The sequence below is a fragment of the Canis lupus genome, chromosome 3 (genome assembly GCF_048164855.1).
Source record: "Canis lupus baileyi chromosome 3, mCanLup2.hap1, whole genome shotgun sequence".
NCBI lineage: Eukaryota > Metazoa > Chordata > Mammalia > Carnivora > Canidae > Canis > Canis lupus.
Genome location: NC_132840.1, coordinates 54,677,207 through 54,694,477, shown reverse-complemented (window position 1 = coordinate 54,694,477; position 17,271 = coordinate 54,677,207). Strand labels below are relative to the sequence as shown.

The 17,271-nt window shown below is 50.0% G+C and overlaps 1 protein-coding gene across 9 annotated transcripts in view; it reads right to left on the bottom strand.

The window, feature by feature from the left end:
* Window positions 1–17,271, bottom strand: part of GAS7 (growth arrest specific 7) — a 209,869-nt gene that overhangs the window by 42,483 nt on the left and 150,115 nt on the right. For 8 of the 9 annotated variants that reach the window (XM_072821132.1, XM_072821131.1, XM_072821130.1 and 5 more), the window contains one exon: window positions 3,759–3,844. The exons of the other annotated variant lie outside the window; for it this stretch is intronic. In XM_072821132.1, coding sequence (XP_072677233.1) covers window positions 3,759–3,844 — 86 coding nt within the window. The remainder of the gene's footprint in view (window positions 1–3,758; window positions 3,845–17,271) is intronic. 9 annotated transcript variants of the gene reach the window in all.

Genomic DNA, 17,271 nt, shown 5'->3' with positions numbered 1-17,271 from the left:
GGACTGAGAGGGGAGCCCTGTTAGGTGGATGAGTCTCGGCATCTCACCTCTACTCCCAGCTCTTGTCTCCGATGGGACCCTGAGTTTCCGACCCATTGGTTTTACCCCCGTGCTCCTGGGGGACATTTCTAGGAAGCCAGACCCACTGTAAGGTTGGTCACAAAAGGGGCTGGACTCTGGTGTCCAGGTCCCTTCCCTGTTCCCACCCCAGGCCCTGCCACGTGGGACAGGCCAGAACATGAAGGCCAGCAAAACTCAGCCTCTGACATACCAGCGCCCCCTGGTCAGGTGGGCCCCTTTTATTTGTTTTATTCTTTTTTTTAAGATTTTATTTATTTTTTCATGAGAGATATATTTTCACAGAGATATAGGCAGAGACACAGGCAGAGGGAGAAGCAGGCTCCCTGTGGGGAGCCTGATGTGGGACTCGATTCCAGAACCTTGGGATCATGCCTTGAGCAGAAGGCAGATGCTCAACCGCTGAACCACCCAGGTGCCCCTAGGTGGGCCCCTTTTATCCAGTATTCGGGCAGCCCACCCCAGGGCTGCAGGCCAGAAACATCCACTGGGTGGCACTACATCACCACCACCTGTGCCCAGCCATCTGGTCTCCCAGAGCTGGGAAGTGCAGGTAGGGTCCCTGGAAGAGCCATCAGTCCTGCCCAGGACAGGGGGCCGGGGTGGGGGTGGGGGGTGGAGTTGTGGGGGTGGGGGACAGCTCACAGGCCTTTGAGCAAACCCTGGGCAACCTGCTGACCCACCCCCAACCCTGTATCTCGAACACCCCTGTGTTCATTTGCTCATGCACTCAGTCTTCCGTTATTCTTCAGGTATCACTATGTTGTGATTGTTATCTTATAACCAGCAGCTTGGGACGGTGTGAGCAAATACTATGCATGCTGAAGAGCGCGGTCTATACTTGGGGGATCATTTGTTGGCAGCACTCTCTGTAAACACCCAAATTTCTCATCCTTTTCCTAGGACTGGCCCCAAGCACCACTGCGAAGAGCCAGCTCCACAGCTTCACGAATCCCTCCACGGCCTAAAAAAAATAAAATAACACGCTACCTTCTGGTTCTGGGACTGGTGAACAACTGCTTATTGACTCTCTGTGCACGTGCTGCATTATTTTGGTTACTTCGATGACACGTCAACCCTCCACGTTCTCATCCCAAGCGAGTACACTCAATTCCACCTGCCGCTTAACGCGGCATCCCCAAGTACCCTGCTTCCCATAACGCTCATTGTACCTGCCTTCTGTTAGTCAAATGCGTTCATTTTGGGAAATGTAAAAGATACTACAAAGTACAAGGAAAATAAAAAGTACTTTAGACGAAGGTTTCTCAACCCCAACACCACTGTATTTCCAGACTGGATAATTCTTTGTTGGGTGTGTGTGTGTGTGGGGGGGCTGTCCAGTGCATTGTAGGCCAACTAGTCATAGTAGAGCCCTACACACTAGAGACCAGCCAGTGGTACCCCCCTCCCCAGCTGTGACAACCAAAACATTTCCAAACAAATGTTCCCGACTAAGAATCAGTCTTAGATGCAGAGAGAACTACCATCAACTGTTCTGATTAATTTTTCTTCCAGTCGTTTGTCTTCATGAACATGTGGATTTCTTCCTACCAGGTAAGACCGGCTGGGCATGGAGGGTGTGTGCTGCTCAGCCTCTACCTAAATCATTAAGTTTTCTTCAGAAATGGTATTTCTCGAGTCTGTATAACAGAACAGGCTGGGTGGTGATTCAGTGCCAACATCCACTGTGCCTATCCCCTGTGGCTGGACAGTTAAGGCTCGGTCCCATGCTGCAGAGCCAGAAATAACGCTTGAGGGAACGCTTCCCACACTGATCAGAATCTCTGAATGTATTCCAAGAACAGATGCTAGAGGGGATATCCCTGGGTCAAAGCAGCTTCCGAGAAGGTTCTCTCAATATACATTAAAAAACAAAACGGTTCAGTAACAACTTAGCAGTATTTGGGGGGCGGAGGGAGTCATGCTCTATTAGGGAAAGAAGGATAAATGATGGGGCAGTGGGGAGGATGTTTTCAATCTTCTAGACGATACCCAGGGTAGCACCGGCTCTTTCAGTTATGTTACAACACACCAGAACTTAGACTGATGTCTTCAGAAAACAATCTGTAGCCAGGAGGTAAACCTGCTTCATTCCAAATAGATTGATGGAGGTTGTGCTGGAATGGCTGTTGGGGGCTTGGCAGAGAACACACAGTGCCAGGGGTGTGTGTGATGTGTGCCACGAGCAGGAGAGTGAAGGGGACACGGATGGGGACACACACACACACACACACACACCCCACTGTGCATTATCTACCAGGCCCAGACCGCCCCCTGCTCAAGACAATGGTCCTCGGACCAGCATGATCAGCATCCCCTGGGGGCCTGGTTGGAAACAGAACCTCAGAGTCCTCCCTAAAACTCCTGAATCAGAACCTACATTTTTAACAAGAGGCCTGGGTGATGAGTGAGTCCATCAGAATGTAAGAAGTCTTGACCCACACAGACGTCTAAATTCTCTTCCCCAGCACCTGCTGAACTGACCGTAAGCCTGATGCTCAGCTTCCCAAGACAACATAATAAAGTTTCCAAAAAGTAAGACTCTTGCCTGCATTAAAGCTAAGTGTCACATTTTTAGCAGGCTAAAGGAATGGATCACGAGGCCTTTCTTTGAATGGCTGGCACACAGGACCCGCCAGCATGGGTGACAAGCAGCTACTGTCATCCTGAATACCAGCCACAGTATCACCTTCACCATCACCATCACCACCCTGAGGCCTGGAAAGGGATGGTGGAGTCTGGAGTCTTCATTAAGAACATCTTCTGGATGGGCACACCTGGGGGGGCTCAGCGGTTGAGTGTCTGCCTTTGGCCCAGGGCATGATCCCAGGGTCCTGGGATCAATTCTTCACTGGGCTCTCCACAGGAAGCCTGCTTATCCCTCTGCTTATGTCTCTGCCTCTCTCTCTGTTCTCTCATGAATAAATAAAATCTTAAAAGAAAAAAGAACATCTTCTGGATAGACTTTATGGATAGAATAAATAAGCCAACCCTCACTTCCTTAGACACAGCATAACACAACTTGAAAGGCCATGAGGTGTGGCATCAAGGTCCATTCCAATCACATATTCGTGTCAACCTGCACGGGTTGCTGCAATGGCCTGAGACTCAGCGGTCTCACCTGTTGCTCGGGAAAGGTACCCATATCTGTACAGATGTCAACGGGTAGGATGAATGGGAAAGCAGGATGGAACTCTTACACCATTCTCCCATTTCCTCTCATCTTGTCATTGTGGGCTCTGTGCTAGATTATTAAAGTAAGATAGCATTTTACAAAATCCCCTTCTGGGTGAAGTCTAGGGGCGGGGAAAGAGAGAGCATAGAAGAAGGAAGGTGATGTGATCCGGCCCCATCCGTATTCTTAAAGTGCCAGACACCTAGATTCTACATATTGGGAATCCAAGTGGCAGGATGGAACCTGCCGCCCTAACGATAGGGACAGTCCACCGCCATTGCCCCACTGCAACGACCCTCCAGTTTTCTAGAGAAAACCAACAAACCACAACTGCCCACTCTCCCCCAATCATGGTACATGGGAACGACCCAGATATACCAGCCACTCTGTACCGGGGGCAGAACCAGGCTGTGGTCACCCAGACCCCCGCTCTGTGCCCTCTTGATGACACCTCCCTGGGCCTGCTAGACTGGTTACCCCTACCTCCCGTAACACGACCCCTTACCTGGGAATCACCAGTGGATTTTCGGACACTCATGTGGGCAGTCTCGGGAGGGTGCGCTGGGGTCCCTGCCACGTGGTATCCATTCACTGTGGGAGAGAAACAATGCTCAGATGCCACGCCGGCCACACACGGGCGACGCCAACTGCCTGTAACCGCAGCCCCTTGTGCCATGTCACTGCCTGCCAGCCTCTGAGAGGTCTTGCACAGCCAGGACCATCCCTTGGGATCTGACCAGTGCTTGTGGAGCTGGAAATGGGCTCCAAGCATCTCTCTGATCCCCAGCTCCCAACTGCAGATCTCTCAGGGGGACCACGTTTCTTTCTGAACCAGAGAGGGACGTGCTTAAGAGGAGGGGTGGGGGTCACTACAGTCCAACAGCCATCACTGAAGATGTCACATCAGCTGTGGCCACTGGTGCTGATCCAGGGTCCAGGCTCTCTCCAGAGTCAGGCAGGACCGCCTCTACCTGCCTGCAGCTCCCCAGAGGAACCGCCTCCACCCTCATCCTCACAGCATATAAGAAAAGAGCACTGGGTTTACTGGTTTCTCTGAAATTTGGCTTTGCCAATTAATAGCTGGGGTGGGGAAGGGCATTGCAGACCATCTCTTTTGAGTCTTGGTTTTCCTAAAGTTAAAAAAAAAAAAAAGAAAAAATTCAAGGCTGTAATATTCTAGCCCTGTGACACTCACTCATGCTCCCAAGGGGTGCGGATCAACCTCACTCTCTAAGCAGGGAGCCCTGGTGTGTAGCATTTGCCAGTTTCCTTGGCATATTTCCATCAATGAGGATGGATTCACAGGTCCCATCGACACCCCTGTGTGCTCCTGATGTCACAAGTAAGTACACATCGGGACCTGTGCCATCTCAGTTCCCAGAGGGGACACTGCTCTCTTGCAGGCATGGCTACATGAGCTTAGAGAGCAGTTCTCCTTGGTGAGCCTCAGCTTCCTGATCTGAGAAATGGGGATAATTCTACGCGGGCTCTGTTAGCATGAAAATCAAATGGGGCAGTACTTGCTCAAGGATGTTTAGACTCATTAAGTAATTCTTGAGAAGGGGAAAGGGGCCAGTGGAGGGAGGGAAGGTCACTGCTTTCTGCTCCTGAATCCAGTCGCCTCAAACCCCAAGCCTGCATGATCCCCAGACATCAGGGAAGCATGCCTCCTACATACCCCAGGCTTGGCGGCATTGCCACAACATATGCACTGTGCAGGTCCAACCAGGGGAGGTACATAAACTGAGTCCAGTGCATGGTTCTTGTTGAGAGGGCCCCGCGGGGTGGCCAGAAACAGGGGGAGAGGTTGGCCGAAAAGTCACTAATGTCTACTGATCTGCCAAAGGCAAGCAATGGGCTGATGAAGACCACCCCATGCAGGACCGTCCTCATGCTGGGGGATGTCCCCCAATCTCCAACATTTGCAGTGAAAAATCGAGGGCCCCCCTGCGAGCAGAAACACAGACCACCCTGCAGACCCCAGTGGGCAGCTGGGTTTCTCCCTGACATGCAAGGCCGGCTTGATACTCTGGAGGAAGGGTGGGCAGAGATACAGGAAGGCACTAGAAAGCTGGGCACGGAGCTGGCCTCCCAGTGCAGCGGCTTGGGGAAGCGACAAGACACAAGAGATTAGCCCGCATGGCGAGTCACAAGCCGGGTCTGCACTCAGGCCCCTTGGCAGCTGATTCAACACTGCGACTACCGTCCACAAGTTCTCCAGCTCGAGGGGAGCCAGGGTCGGGATTCCAAGAGCATCAGAGGACGTTGAGAGGATTGAGGAGAAGCTACTCACATTGGTATAAGCTCTGCCAGCAAGGGCACTAGACGATGATAAATACAAGACCCAATGAAGGTGTAACATTCAAGAAGTGTCATTTATCAAACAGTGTAGCACGGAAATGGATAAAACCTACGTCTGGAGAATTGGGAGAAAACCTTAGCAGCCAGCTTTTAGTAGATGACTGAGTAAGCAGACAAAAGTGAGGATATGAATATCTCAGTAATTTCACTTAAAAGCTGAATGAACTAGATATTTAACATCATGTGCTACGAACAAAGATAACATCTTTGGCCAACAAGCCACGGAACATTTAAAGAAAAAAAAAAAAAAAAGCCTGGGCATATTGAAACCACAAAGAAAGTGTTGGTAAGTCGCAAAAGGCATAACTAACACAGGCCACATTCTTCGACCAGAAAGCAATAAAAGCAGATATTAATAATGAAAGAACAAATACACAAGGTCCCCATCCCTCCAACTCCCAAACATTTGGAAATTTCAGAAAATGCTCTCCTATTCTCAGGTCAAAATCAAAACTGTAATTATACAACATTTAGAAAATAATCATGAGAATCATGAGGAACATATCAAAACGGATGGGATAAGGCTTGAATTATATTTGGAGGAAAAATCCACAGCCTTCATTACTCAATTACTGAAACCAAGGGAATACAAATACAAGGACTAAACCTTCAAATTAAGAATTTAGAGAAACTTTTAAAAGCCAATAAGGTAAACCGAAGGAAAACATGAGAAGGGGGTATAAATATGGCACCAGAAATGAATGGGTTAGGAAACAGGATGACATTCGCAGCTCAGGCAATTTCTCTCTGCGTGGGGGTGGCTGTAGCGGGGAGGAATCACAATAAAAAAGCAGGTCAGCCCATCTAATTTGAGGCTGAGCTCACGCACGAATGCTCAGACCACGGAATTAGAAAGAAAACATAAGCAGATCTCGTTAAGAGGTTTTTTTTTTTTTTTTAATGCAAGGGCATATGATTTAAAACTACAGGCTAATAAAATACGTAACCCTCCACTAGAATCAAATGATCAAAAAAATGGTTCCAAAGGACACGAGAGAAACACCGAGATGAATAAAACCTTTGAGGACTGACCTCCCTCCAAAAGGCCCCGGACCCAGATGGTTTTATGGGCAAATTCGTTCTAACACCTAACAAAGAAGTACCTAGATACAAACTGCACCGAGAGTTTGGAAACGTGGCAAATTTCCCAGCTGGTTAGACAAAGCCAGTGTTGCCCTGATCCAAAAATCCACTGAAGGCAACAGAAGAACTGAACCTCTGTGACCACAAACACGAAATTGGTCAATTCTTACCTGAGCAGGTCTTCACTTGGAACCAGTCACTACACCCTTGATGGTACTGGGTCCCTGCACATCAAGGCTGTCCCCAGCTCCTCCCGACCCCTACCTGCTCCCCTCACAGCACCCCAAAGTACACCCTCAGTACATGGTTGTCTGTCTTCTGCTTCCTGCATCCCCCACGCACCCCTCTCGCCACACGAACGGCGGCCAGGAACTGCCGAACGCAGGGGCATTTTGCCCCTAATCCACCCTCTTGTTCTCACTTCAGTTCTGAGCTGTCAGCTGCTGGCTAATTACTTTCGGTGTCAAAACAATTACTGGGAGAGAAAAATAACTTCCCATCCAACCACTTCTCCCCACCCAGCAGCTCTCCACTGCCCTGGTCTTGCTGCGTTTCATGCTACCAGTCCCAGGCACGCTCAGAAGAGTGATCAGTGGAGATCTGAACACTTACGGCTCACCCACAGGGGGCTCTGATTATTTCCAGTCCTCTAGGCTCTCAGCTTACCAGGGGTTAGATGCAACACAAGTGAGGCCAGAAGTGGGTGCTTTTGATGCCTCCAGCCCCCAGGGGATGGGGGGAAGTGAGGTTAAAATAAAACTGGTCAAGGATTGCTCATAACCATAAGGAACATAATTCAGTCTGGGGATACCAAAAAAAAAAAAAAAGTAAAATGCCAAATTCAGCTGTTTTTAAGATAAGAAAAAGGGAACGGAAAGCTCTTAGGTAGTAACTTTCATAATTTCCAACACAAATATAAACACACAGATGCACACATTTCATTCCTGTTTGTGGGTAGTTGGAAAGAGAGAGGGCTTGAGAGCTGCGTAAATGAGAGGAGGGGACGGGCATTTGAGGAGAAAGGAAAAAGGAGGAGGTCTTTGGGGGGCTGGGGGAGAGGAAGTGGATAAAAATGGAAAAGAAGGAGCAAAGCAAGAGTTGTCGAGAGAAGCCAAGCAACAGAGAAGAGCCAGCAACATCTGTTGCCCAGAATTCATGCTCCCAGGAGCTCTGTTTCCCTTCCTGCTGCAGTCCCCAAAAGAGAAAGCTCTGTCTTCCACGCCCCACTGTCCACATTTCTGTTCCCTAAAGGACCCCAAAGAGGAGACTTACTCTTTCAAACAAGAAAATCATCCCTGGAGACAGCCCCCCTTTCTGCCTCCTTCAGGTCTGGCCCAATCTCCCATTATTTCTGGAATAAACATGTAACTTCTTTCCTCAAGCTGAAGAAACCCAGGAGCCCCAAGGCCTCGTTCCTGCAACACCCCTCCCACCACCACCACCCTATTCCCACATTCATCGCGGCGGAATGCAGAGTTTCCCCGGGCATGTGACACCCAGCACCAGTTCAGCAGGATGTTTGTTCTAAGTCCGAAGCAGTAAAGGCAGAGGGTAGAGTCTTATGCTCCAAAGACTTTGGGACAAGTGCCCCCATTATTATTCAGAATTAAACTGCTTTATTACAGGAGGAGGCCTTTTTAGATACAGGCGCACCTCAGAGATACTGCAGGTTGGGCGCCAGAGCACAACAAATAAGCGAACGTCACAATAAGGAGAGTCGAATGAATGTTTTGACTTCTTGGTGCATGTAAAAGTTATGTTTACATCACACTCTATAAAATGTGCAATAACATTATGTCTAAAAAAAAAGCAATGTACGTGCTTAATTTAAAAATGCTTTACTGTTAAAAACCAACCAACCATTAACCATCATCTGAGCTTTCAGCGAGTCCTCCTCATCTTTGCTGGTGGAGGGTCTTGCCTCAGTGTTGATGGCTGCTGAGTGCTCAGGGTGGTGGCTGCTGAAGGCGGGGGCGACAGTGGCAATTTCTTAAAATCAGACAATGAAGTTTGGGGCATTGATAGACTTCCTTTCATGAACGATTTCTCTGCAGCACATGATGCTGTTTGATAGCATTTGACCCACAGGAGAACTTCTTGCAAAACGAGAGTCCATCCTCTCAAACCCTGCTGCTGCTTTATCAACTAAGTCCATGGAATATTCTCAATCCTTTGTTGTCATTTCAACCATCTTCACCAGGAGCAGAGTCCATCTCAAGAAACCACAGTTTTTTGCTCATCTATAAGAAGCCACCCCTCATCCACTGAAAGGTATATCATGAGATGGTAGTGATTCAATCCCATCTCCTGGCTCCACTTCTGATTCTAGGTCTCCTGCTGTTTCCATCACATCTGCAACGACTTCCCCACTGGACTCTTGAGCCCCTCAGAGTCATCTGTGAGGGTTGGAACTGACTTCCTCCAAACTCCTGGTCATGTTGATATTTTGACCTCTTCTCATGGATCCTCTTAATGGCATCTAGAAGGGAGAATCCTTTCCAGAGGTTTTCAATTCACTTTGCCCAGAGTCATCAGAGGAATCATTATCTTTGGCAGCTAGAGCCTCACGAAATAGATTTCTCAAATAATACGCCTGGAAGTTGAAGTGACTCCTTGACCCGTGGGCTGCAGAATGACCGTGGCGTTAGAAGGCATGGAAGCAACACCACCTCATTGCCCACCTCCATCAGAGCTCTTGGAAGACCCAGTCCACTGTCAATGAGAAGTCATATTTTGCAGAGAATCCTTTTTTTCTGAGCCATGGGTCTCAACAGCGGGCTTAAAATATTCAGTAACCTAGGTTGTACACAGGGGTGCCGTCACGCAGGCTTTGTGGACAGTGCACAGAGTAGATTCAGCCTCATTCTGAAGGGCCCCAGGAGTCTCAGAATGGCAAACGACCACTGGCTTCAACTTGAGGTCACCTGCTGCACAAGCGCCTAGCGTTGACTTCTCCTCTCCAGCTGTGGAAGTTCTAGATGGCATCTTCTTCCAACAGAAGGCTGTTTCATCTACACTGAGGATCTGCTGCTGAGCGTAGCCACCTTCATTCTTTACCTTAGCTCCCTCTTCTGGAGCACTTGCTCCTTGCCCTTGCACTTTGAGGTCACCACCTCTCCCGGCCTTCACAGAATGGATGAACATTAGGGTCTTGCTCTGGATTAGGCTTTCGTCCTAAGGGAATGTTGGGGCTCGTTTGGTCTATCCAGACCACTGACACTGCACATCTGCAAGAAGGCTGCTTCTCTTTCTTATCATTTGTGTGGTCACTGGAGTAGCAGTCTAATTTCCTTCGAGAACTTTTCCTCTGCATTCCCAACTTGGCTAACTTTGCTTTGGCACAAGAGGCCAAGCTTTCGGCCGATCTTGGCTTTCAACATGCTTTCCTCACAGAGCGTGATCACTTCTAGCTTGTCATTTACAGTAAGAGATATGCAACTCTTCCTTTCCCTTGAACTTACAGGCCACTGGAGGGTTATTAAATGGCCTAATTTCACTATTGTTGGGGCTCAGGGAAGAGGGAGGCCTAGGAAAGGGAGAGATGGGGGGATGGCCGGTCGGTGGAGCCATCAGAACACACAGATTTATCGGTGAAGTTCACTCCTACAGGCTTGTGGTTGCTCCAACACAATTGCAACAGTAACATCAAAGATCACGGATCACAAAGCTTGTCGCCATAATAGACATAACGAAAAAGTTTGAAATATCAAGAGTATTACCAAAATGTGACACAAATGCTGTTGGGAAAAAAATGGTGCTGACAGACTTGCCACAAACTTTCCATTTGCAGAAAACCCAACATCAGCGAAGCATGATAAACTGAGTATTCCTGGCTGCTGACGTGCTCTGTGAACCTCAAACAAGGCAACAGCGTGTGGTACTCCCACACTTAGTGGACACACAAGCCATTTAGGGCAGCAAAGCAAGAGTACTGTGGAACCTGCTTTGGGAACCGTGGTGGCTGTAAGAAGGTGGGTTTTGAAGTCAGGCAAACCAAAGCAAACACCAGGGTGAGTATTGTGCTCAGCACCCCCTGAAGGCAGTCTGGGCACAATCCCTGCCTCACGCTGTTGCCACTCACCATGTGGTGGGGGAAGGTTGCATCTCCCCAGTTCTGTTTAGTGGGGTGGCGGGGGGGGGGGCAGTTTCACATTATAATCCTCTGGTCTGGAAACATCTGTCTGGCCACCTGGTCTTCACGGGCTTCCCTGACTATCTAAAATAGAAACTGTATCCCCCAAAACAGAACCCACAACACATCTGCCCAGGTGGCTGTAAATGGTTGAAAGCCTGTGACCTATCCTCCCGGGGTCAAAGGTTACACAGGTTTTGGTGAGGTCCTCTGGGGCCTGAGCTGACAAGAACCAGGAAAGGAATACTCAAGGCCCCTTCCAGAAGGCGGTGTCATGGCTGACGTCCTGGTGTCAATGGTGAGACCTAGCTGAGGACCATGGAAGCTGCTCTGGGCCTGGTGACCTGCTAGTTCTGCAGTAGATGGAGGGTCCTGCTTGTAACTGTGTAGGGGGCGGATGGTGGTGAGGGATTCCCAATCTAGAGAGGGTGTGGGTGAAGGGGAGCCCCCTTCCCGGAGCCCTCTGCACAGGGGAAGCGGCTGTTGACATGCACTCCTCCTGGCTGGCTCCACGTGCTCAAAGGCAGACCCTCCCTGATCTTCAAGGGACCTCACTCAGTCCTCCGAGACCTGGCTTCCCAGGGGCTGTTGGAAGCAGGACCTGCACCCAAGGATGATCCCTCCATCGGCTCAAGCCCCCAGGCCAGCCAAAGCCAGAATCTGAACCAGGGTTTCCTGACCACTCCCATCCTGTCAGCAGCGGGGCGACTCAGTACAAGATGGATTTCCTCCTTTAAGAAACACGCCAACAGAGACGCCCGGATGGCTCAGCGGTTAAGCTCTGCTTTCGGCTCAGGGCGTTATCTTGGATTTCAGGGATCGAGTCCCACATCGGGCTCCATGAGGGGAGCCTGCTTCTCCCTCTGCCTATGTCTCTGTGTCTCTCATGAATAAATAAAATCTTAAAAAAAAAAAAAAGAAAGAAAGAAACACACCAACAAAAGCTCAGTGCACATTCCAGGGGCTGAAGCTCAGAAAGGAATTCACTCTCCACACCTGCCCTGGCTGACAGGATAGCCACTCGTCATAGGGAGCTATTCAAGTTCTAACCAATCACATTTAAATAAAATATACATGCTGTGTGGTATGAAGGACTGGATCCCAGAACAGGAAGAGGACATTAGTGGAAAAACTGGGGGCACCTGGGTGGCTTAGCAGTTGAACATCTGCCTTCTGCTCAGGTCATGATCCCGAGGTCCTGGGATCATGGGATCCCTGCAGGGAGCCTGCTTCTCCCTCTGCCTGTGTCTCTGCCTCTCTCTCTGTGTCTCTCATGAATGAATAAATAAAATCTTAAAAAAGAAAAGAAAAGAAAGATAAACTGGTGACATCTGCAGAAAATTAGTTAACATTAGTTTCTTACTTTTGGCAAGCGCACCCCAGGTATCTAGGATATGAACCATAGGGGGAACTGAGTACAGGATATATAAGAATTCTCTGTATTGGCTTCGTGATTTCTCTGTGAACCTGAAGTCATTCCAAACATTTTTAAAAAATTATTAAATAAAGCGAAATTAAGTTAAGTTCCTCTGGAATTGTCCTGGACATACTTCGAGTGTCCATCAGCCATGTGCCTCAGGCTACCACGGTGGACGGTGTAGATACAGCACTTTTCTGTTATGCTAGAAAGTTCTACTGGGCCATGCTGCTCTGCAGTGTCCTTCATTCTACACAGTGACGCATCCATGAGACTCCCAGAACCTTGTTTTTCACTCTGTCCATAAATCATCGCGTCCGCGCTGCCTATTAAACCAGCCCCCGGGATCATTTTTCATATTTGCAGCCATTACGGAATACAGCTTCTGCTCTTCCATTTGGTTTAGACTTTACTGCTTCTGCGGGCCTCACCCCAAAAACCTGGCATGAAAAACGTCTTTAGGAAAAGCTGGAGGATAAACACGGCTCTGGATGCCGCCGTCTTCAGGGAGGCGGTGAAGGAAAAGCCCTCAGTCCAGTGCTGACCCTCTAAGAGGCACCTGGCATTGGAAGAGTGGAATCCCAATTGTGAGGGGCACTGGTGTGTTCCCGGATCTTGCTCCCCAGCTGCTAACCCGGCCGGGCTATGCTTCCAGCCCTTGAACAACCTGCATCAACAAAGAACCAGGCCCCGTCCACAGGTGGCTGCTGAATCCTCTCCAGAAGCTACGACTCAAGAGTAAAACTGACCTTGGACCTCATGAAGGGGAGGCGGCCTAAGCTTGCTCTAGCTGGGTTAATTTGGGGTTTCCACTAATATTCTCCAGGACCTGTTTTTCCATGTCCTCCTTCAGAAATAACCAGACCAGGGCGGTGGGGGGGGGGGGTGTCTGGGGGGGGCTCAGTGGTTCAGCATCTGCATTCTGCTCAGGGCGTGACCCCAGGGTCCTGGGATCGAGTCCTGTATCCAGGAGCCTGCTTCTCCCTCTGCCTGTGTCTCTGCCTCTCTCTGTGTGTGTCTCATGAATAAATAAATAAAAGCTTAAAAAAAAAAAAAAGAAAAGAAAAGAAATGACCATACGCGGTATCTGCAGTCAATGAACGAGGCTGAGGTTCCCACGCTGCCCTCACCGCCAGCCCCTTCCCGTGCAGGTAAGCACCCCAATTGCCACCACTGCTAACGGAGAGCAATCCTGACACAGCCGAGTGCTGCCTGGCTGCCTCACGAAGGCAGTGTCTCACTAAGACAAAACATCTCTACCGCACTTCCCACTTCGCTCAGAATGACATCCCACCGCCTTCCTGTAGCTTTGGGGGCTCGGCAGGGTCTGATCCTGCTGACCGCTCTCCCCTCATCACCTACCCCTCTCCGCCTTGCCACCCCCCACCCTCCAGCCACACTGGCTTGCTCTGTGTTCTTGAACATGCCAGGGTCACTTCTGCCCCAGAGCCTTTGCACTCACTGTCCCCTGGCCCAGAACACCTCACTACCACCCCCCACACATAGTCATTATCTCCTCTGTGGGGCCATCCCTGACTCCCCAGCCCCATTCTGTCCCACTGTCCTATTGCAATTCTTTTCATGAGAGCAAACAAGGATCATCTGACATATTGCACATTGGCTCGCCTGCCCCAGTCATCTGCTAGAACGTGGGTTCCTGGGAGCAGGGATCACACAGGTGTGGATGGTCTGTGGTGTGACCCCCAGCACTGAGAACAGCATCTGGCATATTCTACTACTGCTGCTTTCGCAGGAGCACGAGCACAACCATAGGGGCTCGGCCCCAAACTTACCAGGGCAATAGAACCACCTGAAAGTACCCCTGGGTGGCTCAGCGGGTAAGCGCCTGCCTTCAGCTCAGGTCGTGATCCCGGGGTCCTGGGATCGAGTCCCGTATCAGGCTCCCCGCAGGGAGCCTGCTTCTCCCTCTTCCTGTGTCTCTGCCTCTCTCTGTGTGTCTCTCATGAATAAATAAATAAAATCTTTTAAAAAAAATTTCAATCTCCTGACAGGTGCCTGTACAACTGGATGAGTGACTATCTAGACAAAATTCTCACGCGCCCCGTAGGGAGAAATGCCTACATGGCTGCTGTTTTATCCTCTACAGAAGAGGTTTCATTCAAAAGTAGAAAAGAAGATGCCAAAACAGGTTTCCTCCCATCCACCCCAGAGCGTGGACACAGAGAGGACGGGTGTCTGAGCCCCGGGATAGAGAGAGGAATCAAGAATCGTGATCCACTTGACGGGATGAGCACTGGGTGTTATATTCTATGTTGGCAAATCGAACGTCAATTAAAAAAAAAAAGAATCGTGATCTACGGAGGGGTGGGTGGGAGGTGAGCCATGGCCTCGTGCTGTGACACATGGGCACTGCGAGGCCTGGTGAGATGTGACACCCCGAGGCCCCGCTCTAAGCTGTCATTCTGAAATCGAAGATGCCACAACCATGAGAGGCAGCTGGACTTTAAGTACCATGAGGGAAGAAAATAGGGCTCTCTGTGATTGAGGGGTACGTATCCACTGTGCCCACAAAAGGGGCCTCAGAGCCAGCGAACGAGGCTTCTGTAGATTTTGCTGCTGCTTCTCTTTCTTTTTTTTTTTTTTTTGAACATTTTATTTATTTATTCACGAGACACACACAGAGAGGAAGAGACAGGCAGAGGGAGAAGCAGGCTCCCTGCGGGGAGGCCGATGAGGAACTCGATCCCAGGACCCCGGGATCACGCCCTGAGCCAAAGGCAGACACTCAACCACTGAGCCCCCCACGTGTCCCTTGCTGCTGCTTGTCACTTCGATGGGCCGAGGTCTCTCACCCCTGAACAGTACCGAGGTTCTGAGTCACCCTGGGACAGGGCCCCTCAACTCTGTCAATACCAGATGTGAGAGGTGGGACAACCCTTGTTGGGGGGCTGTGCTGCCCTGGGCACTATGCAGTGGCGTTTGCGCCCCCCCCCCCCAGAAGATGACAACCAAAGACGTCTCCAGACACTGCCAATGCCTGCTGGCAGGCCAAACCAGCCCCAGGGTTAAGACCCACGGCACTAGGGGGCCCAGATGTTGCCCACAAAACAAAGAGCACAAGGCAGCACATCTAACGGGGTCTTCACTTCAGGCCTTCATGATGCTGGGGTGCCCGCTGAATCCCCAACGCACAGAAGAGTGTGTTGATCGTCCAACTGCATGGGATGACAAAGCCTTTTCTTGGTAGAGAACTTGACAGACCTAGCATTCCACCCACCTGGGCACAGGTGCCCCAGCCCCCTGAGGCTGGGGGCGGAGGTGACCACACACTCTGTCTAGCGCCTCGGCCCTCTTGACAACTGTCATCATCGGGTCTGATGATGGTGGTCTGCGCCCACCTCCCTGCCTTTCTCAGCACCCCAGTCCCACTCCAGCACCCAGGTCAGTGCTCAGCCGACAGGCCTCTGGGCTGTGCAGCTCAGGCGAGGGCAGGTGCCTGTCATGCTGGCCCCTGAGCCAGCTCCTTCCAGCCCTCTTTCTGGGGGATGGCCCCCACACAGCACAGAGGGGACAGCCTGGTGCTGGGGGCCACAGGCTTCGAAGAGGTGACCCCCCTGACTCAAAGGGCAAGCTCCCCCACCAGCTCCACCGGCTCCACCGGTCCCAGCAGCCCCGCAGATGTGGCAGGTGGCAGTTCATACCTGAGCCTAGTCCTGTCCTGCTCCGGGGACCAACCACTGTGGCCAGGAAACACAGCCGGGAGCCGGGTTTCCTTCCTAGTGTCTGGCTGGCCAGGAGCCAGCCTGGAGGGCCACACCTCCCTTTATTCCCACTGGCATTTCTATTGTCAGAACAAAAACAGAAACACCAGACGACCCAATACAGAAGGCAGTGTGCCCGGAACTGCCTGTCCTCGTCCTACAACAGGTAGGAAGGCCGAATGGGCTGGTTCTGGTGACTAGCTCTTGCGATGAGGTGTGTGTGTGGCGGGGCGGGGGGGGGGGGGGGGGGGGGGGGGCTCACCCTGTCCCTAGGGAATCAGGAGCAAATGTCTCATTTCCCTCTCTCACAAGAGGGTTTTCTCTGTTTGGATTCTTTTTTTTTTTTAATTAAAAAATTTAAATAAATAAAATAATTGAAATAAAATAGGGACTCCTGGATGGCTCAGTGGTTGAGCATCTGCTTTCAGCTCAGGGTTTGATCCTGGGGCGTTAGGATCGAGTCCCGCATCAGGCTCCCTGCATGGATCCTGCTTCTCCCGCTGCCTGTGTCTCTGCCTCTCTCTGTGTCTCTCATAAATAAATAAATAAAATCTTTTAAGAAAAGAAAATAAATAATATATATATATATATATCTGTATATATATAAACAAGTATATATATATGCTTACTTGTTTATATATTTGTATATCTATTTATACATAAAATATATAAATATGTATTTATATATTTAGAGGTTTATTTACATTTTACATACATACAAATTGACAGCATACATAAATATATGTATATATATAAATAATGTCAATAAAAACATTTTAAAAGCCTAGAACACCCACTCACCCCCTCTCTCGTGCCTTGGCTGAGTCTCCAGAGCTGCAGTTTCCTACCATTTTGTTTCTTGAACTCCTCTGCTGTGACAATTCTCATTTCCTCAAATAACACACTTTGGTCATATGCTTTATCTTATATGCATCATACAATAAACTGTAGAGTTCCTAACGTATCAGGGGTAAAGAGTGTCTGAAGACCTCAGGGCTGCAAGGCAGGGGTGCAGCCCTGCACCCAAGACCCTTCCTCTGATGCGAGGGTTCAAAGTCCTGCTCATATTTTCTACACCTGCCTGTACACCTTCGTTCATGCGTTCACACAGCCACTCTTCCGTCGTTATTTTAGCTCTTCCCTTGGTCCCCTGTGATGGGTTATGTCAGCTCTGTGAAGGCTGTACAGGCCCTCACCCCCCTCAATGGAAGCTGCTGCCTCTCCCCTCCTCTTCTCACCCCTACCCTCCTCACACTCCCCACCCCGTGATGATGGAGGCATTGGTGAGCTCCCTCAATACAGA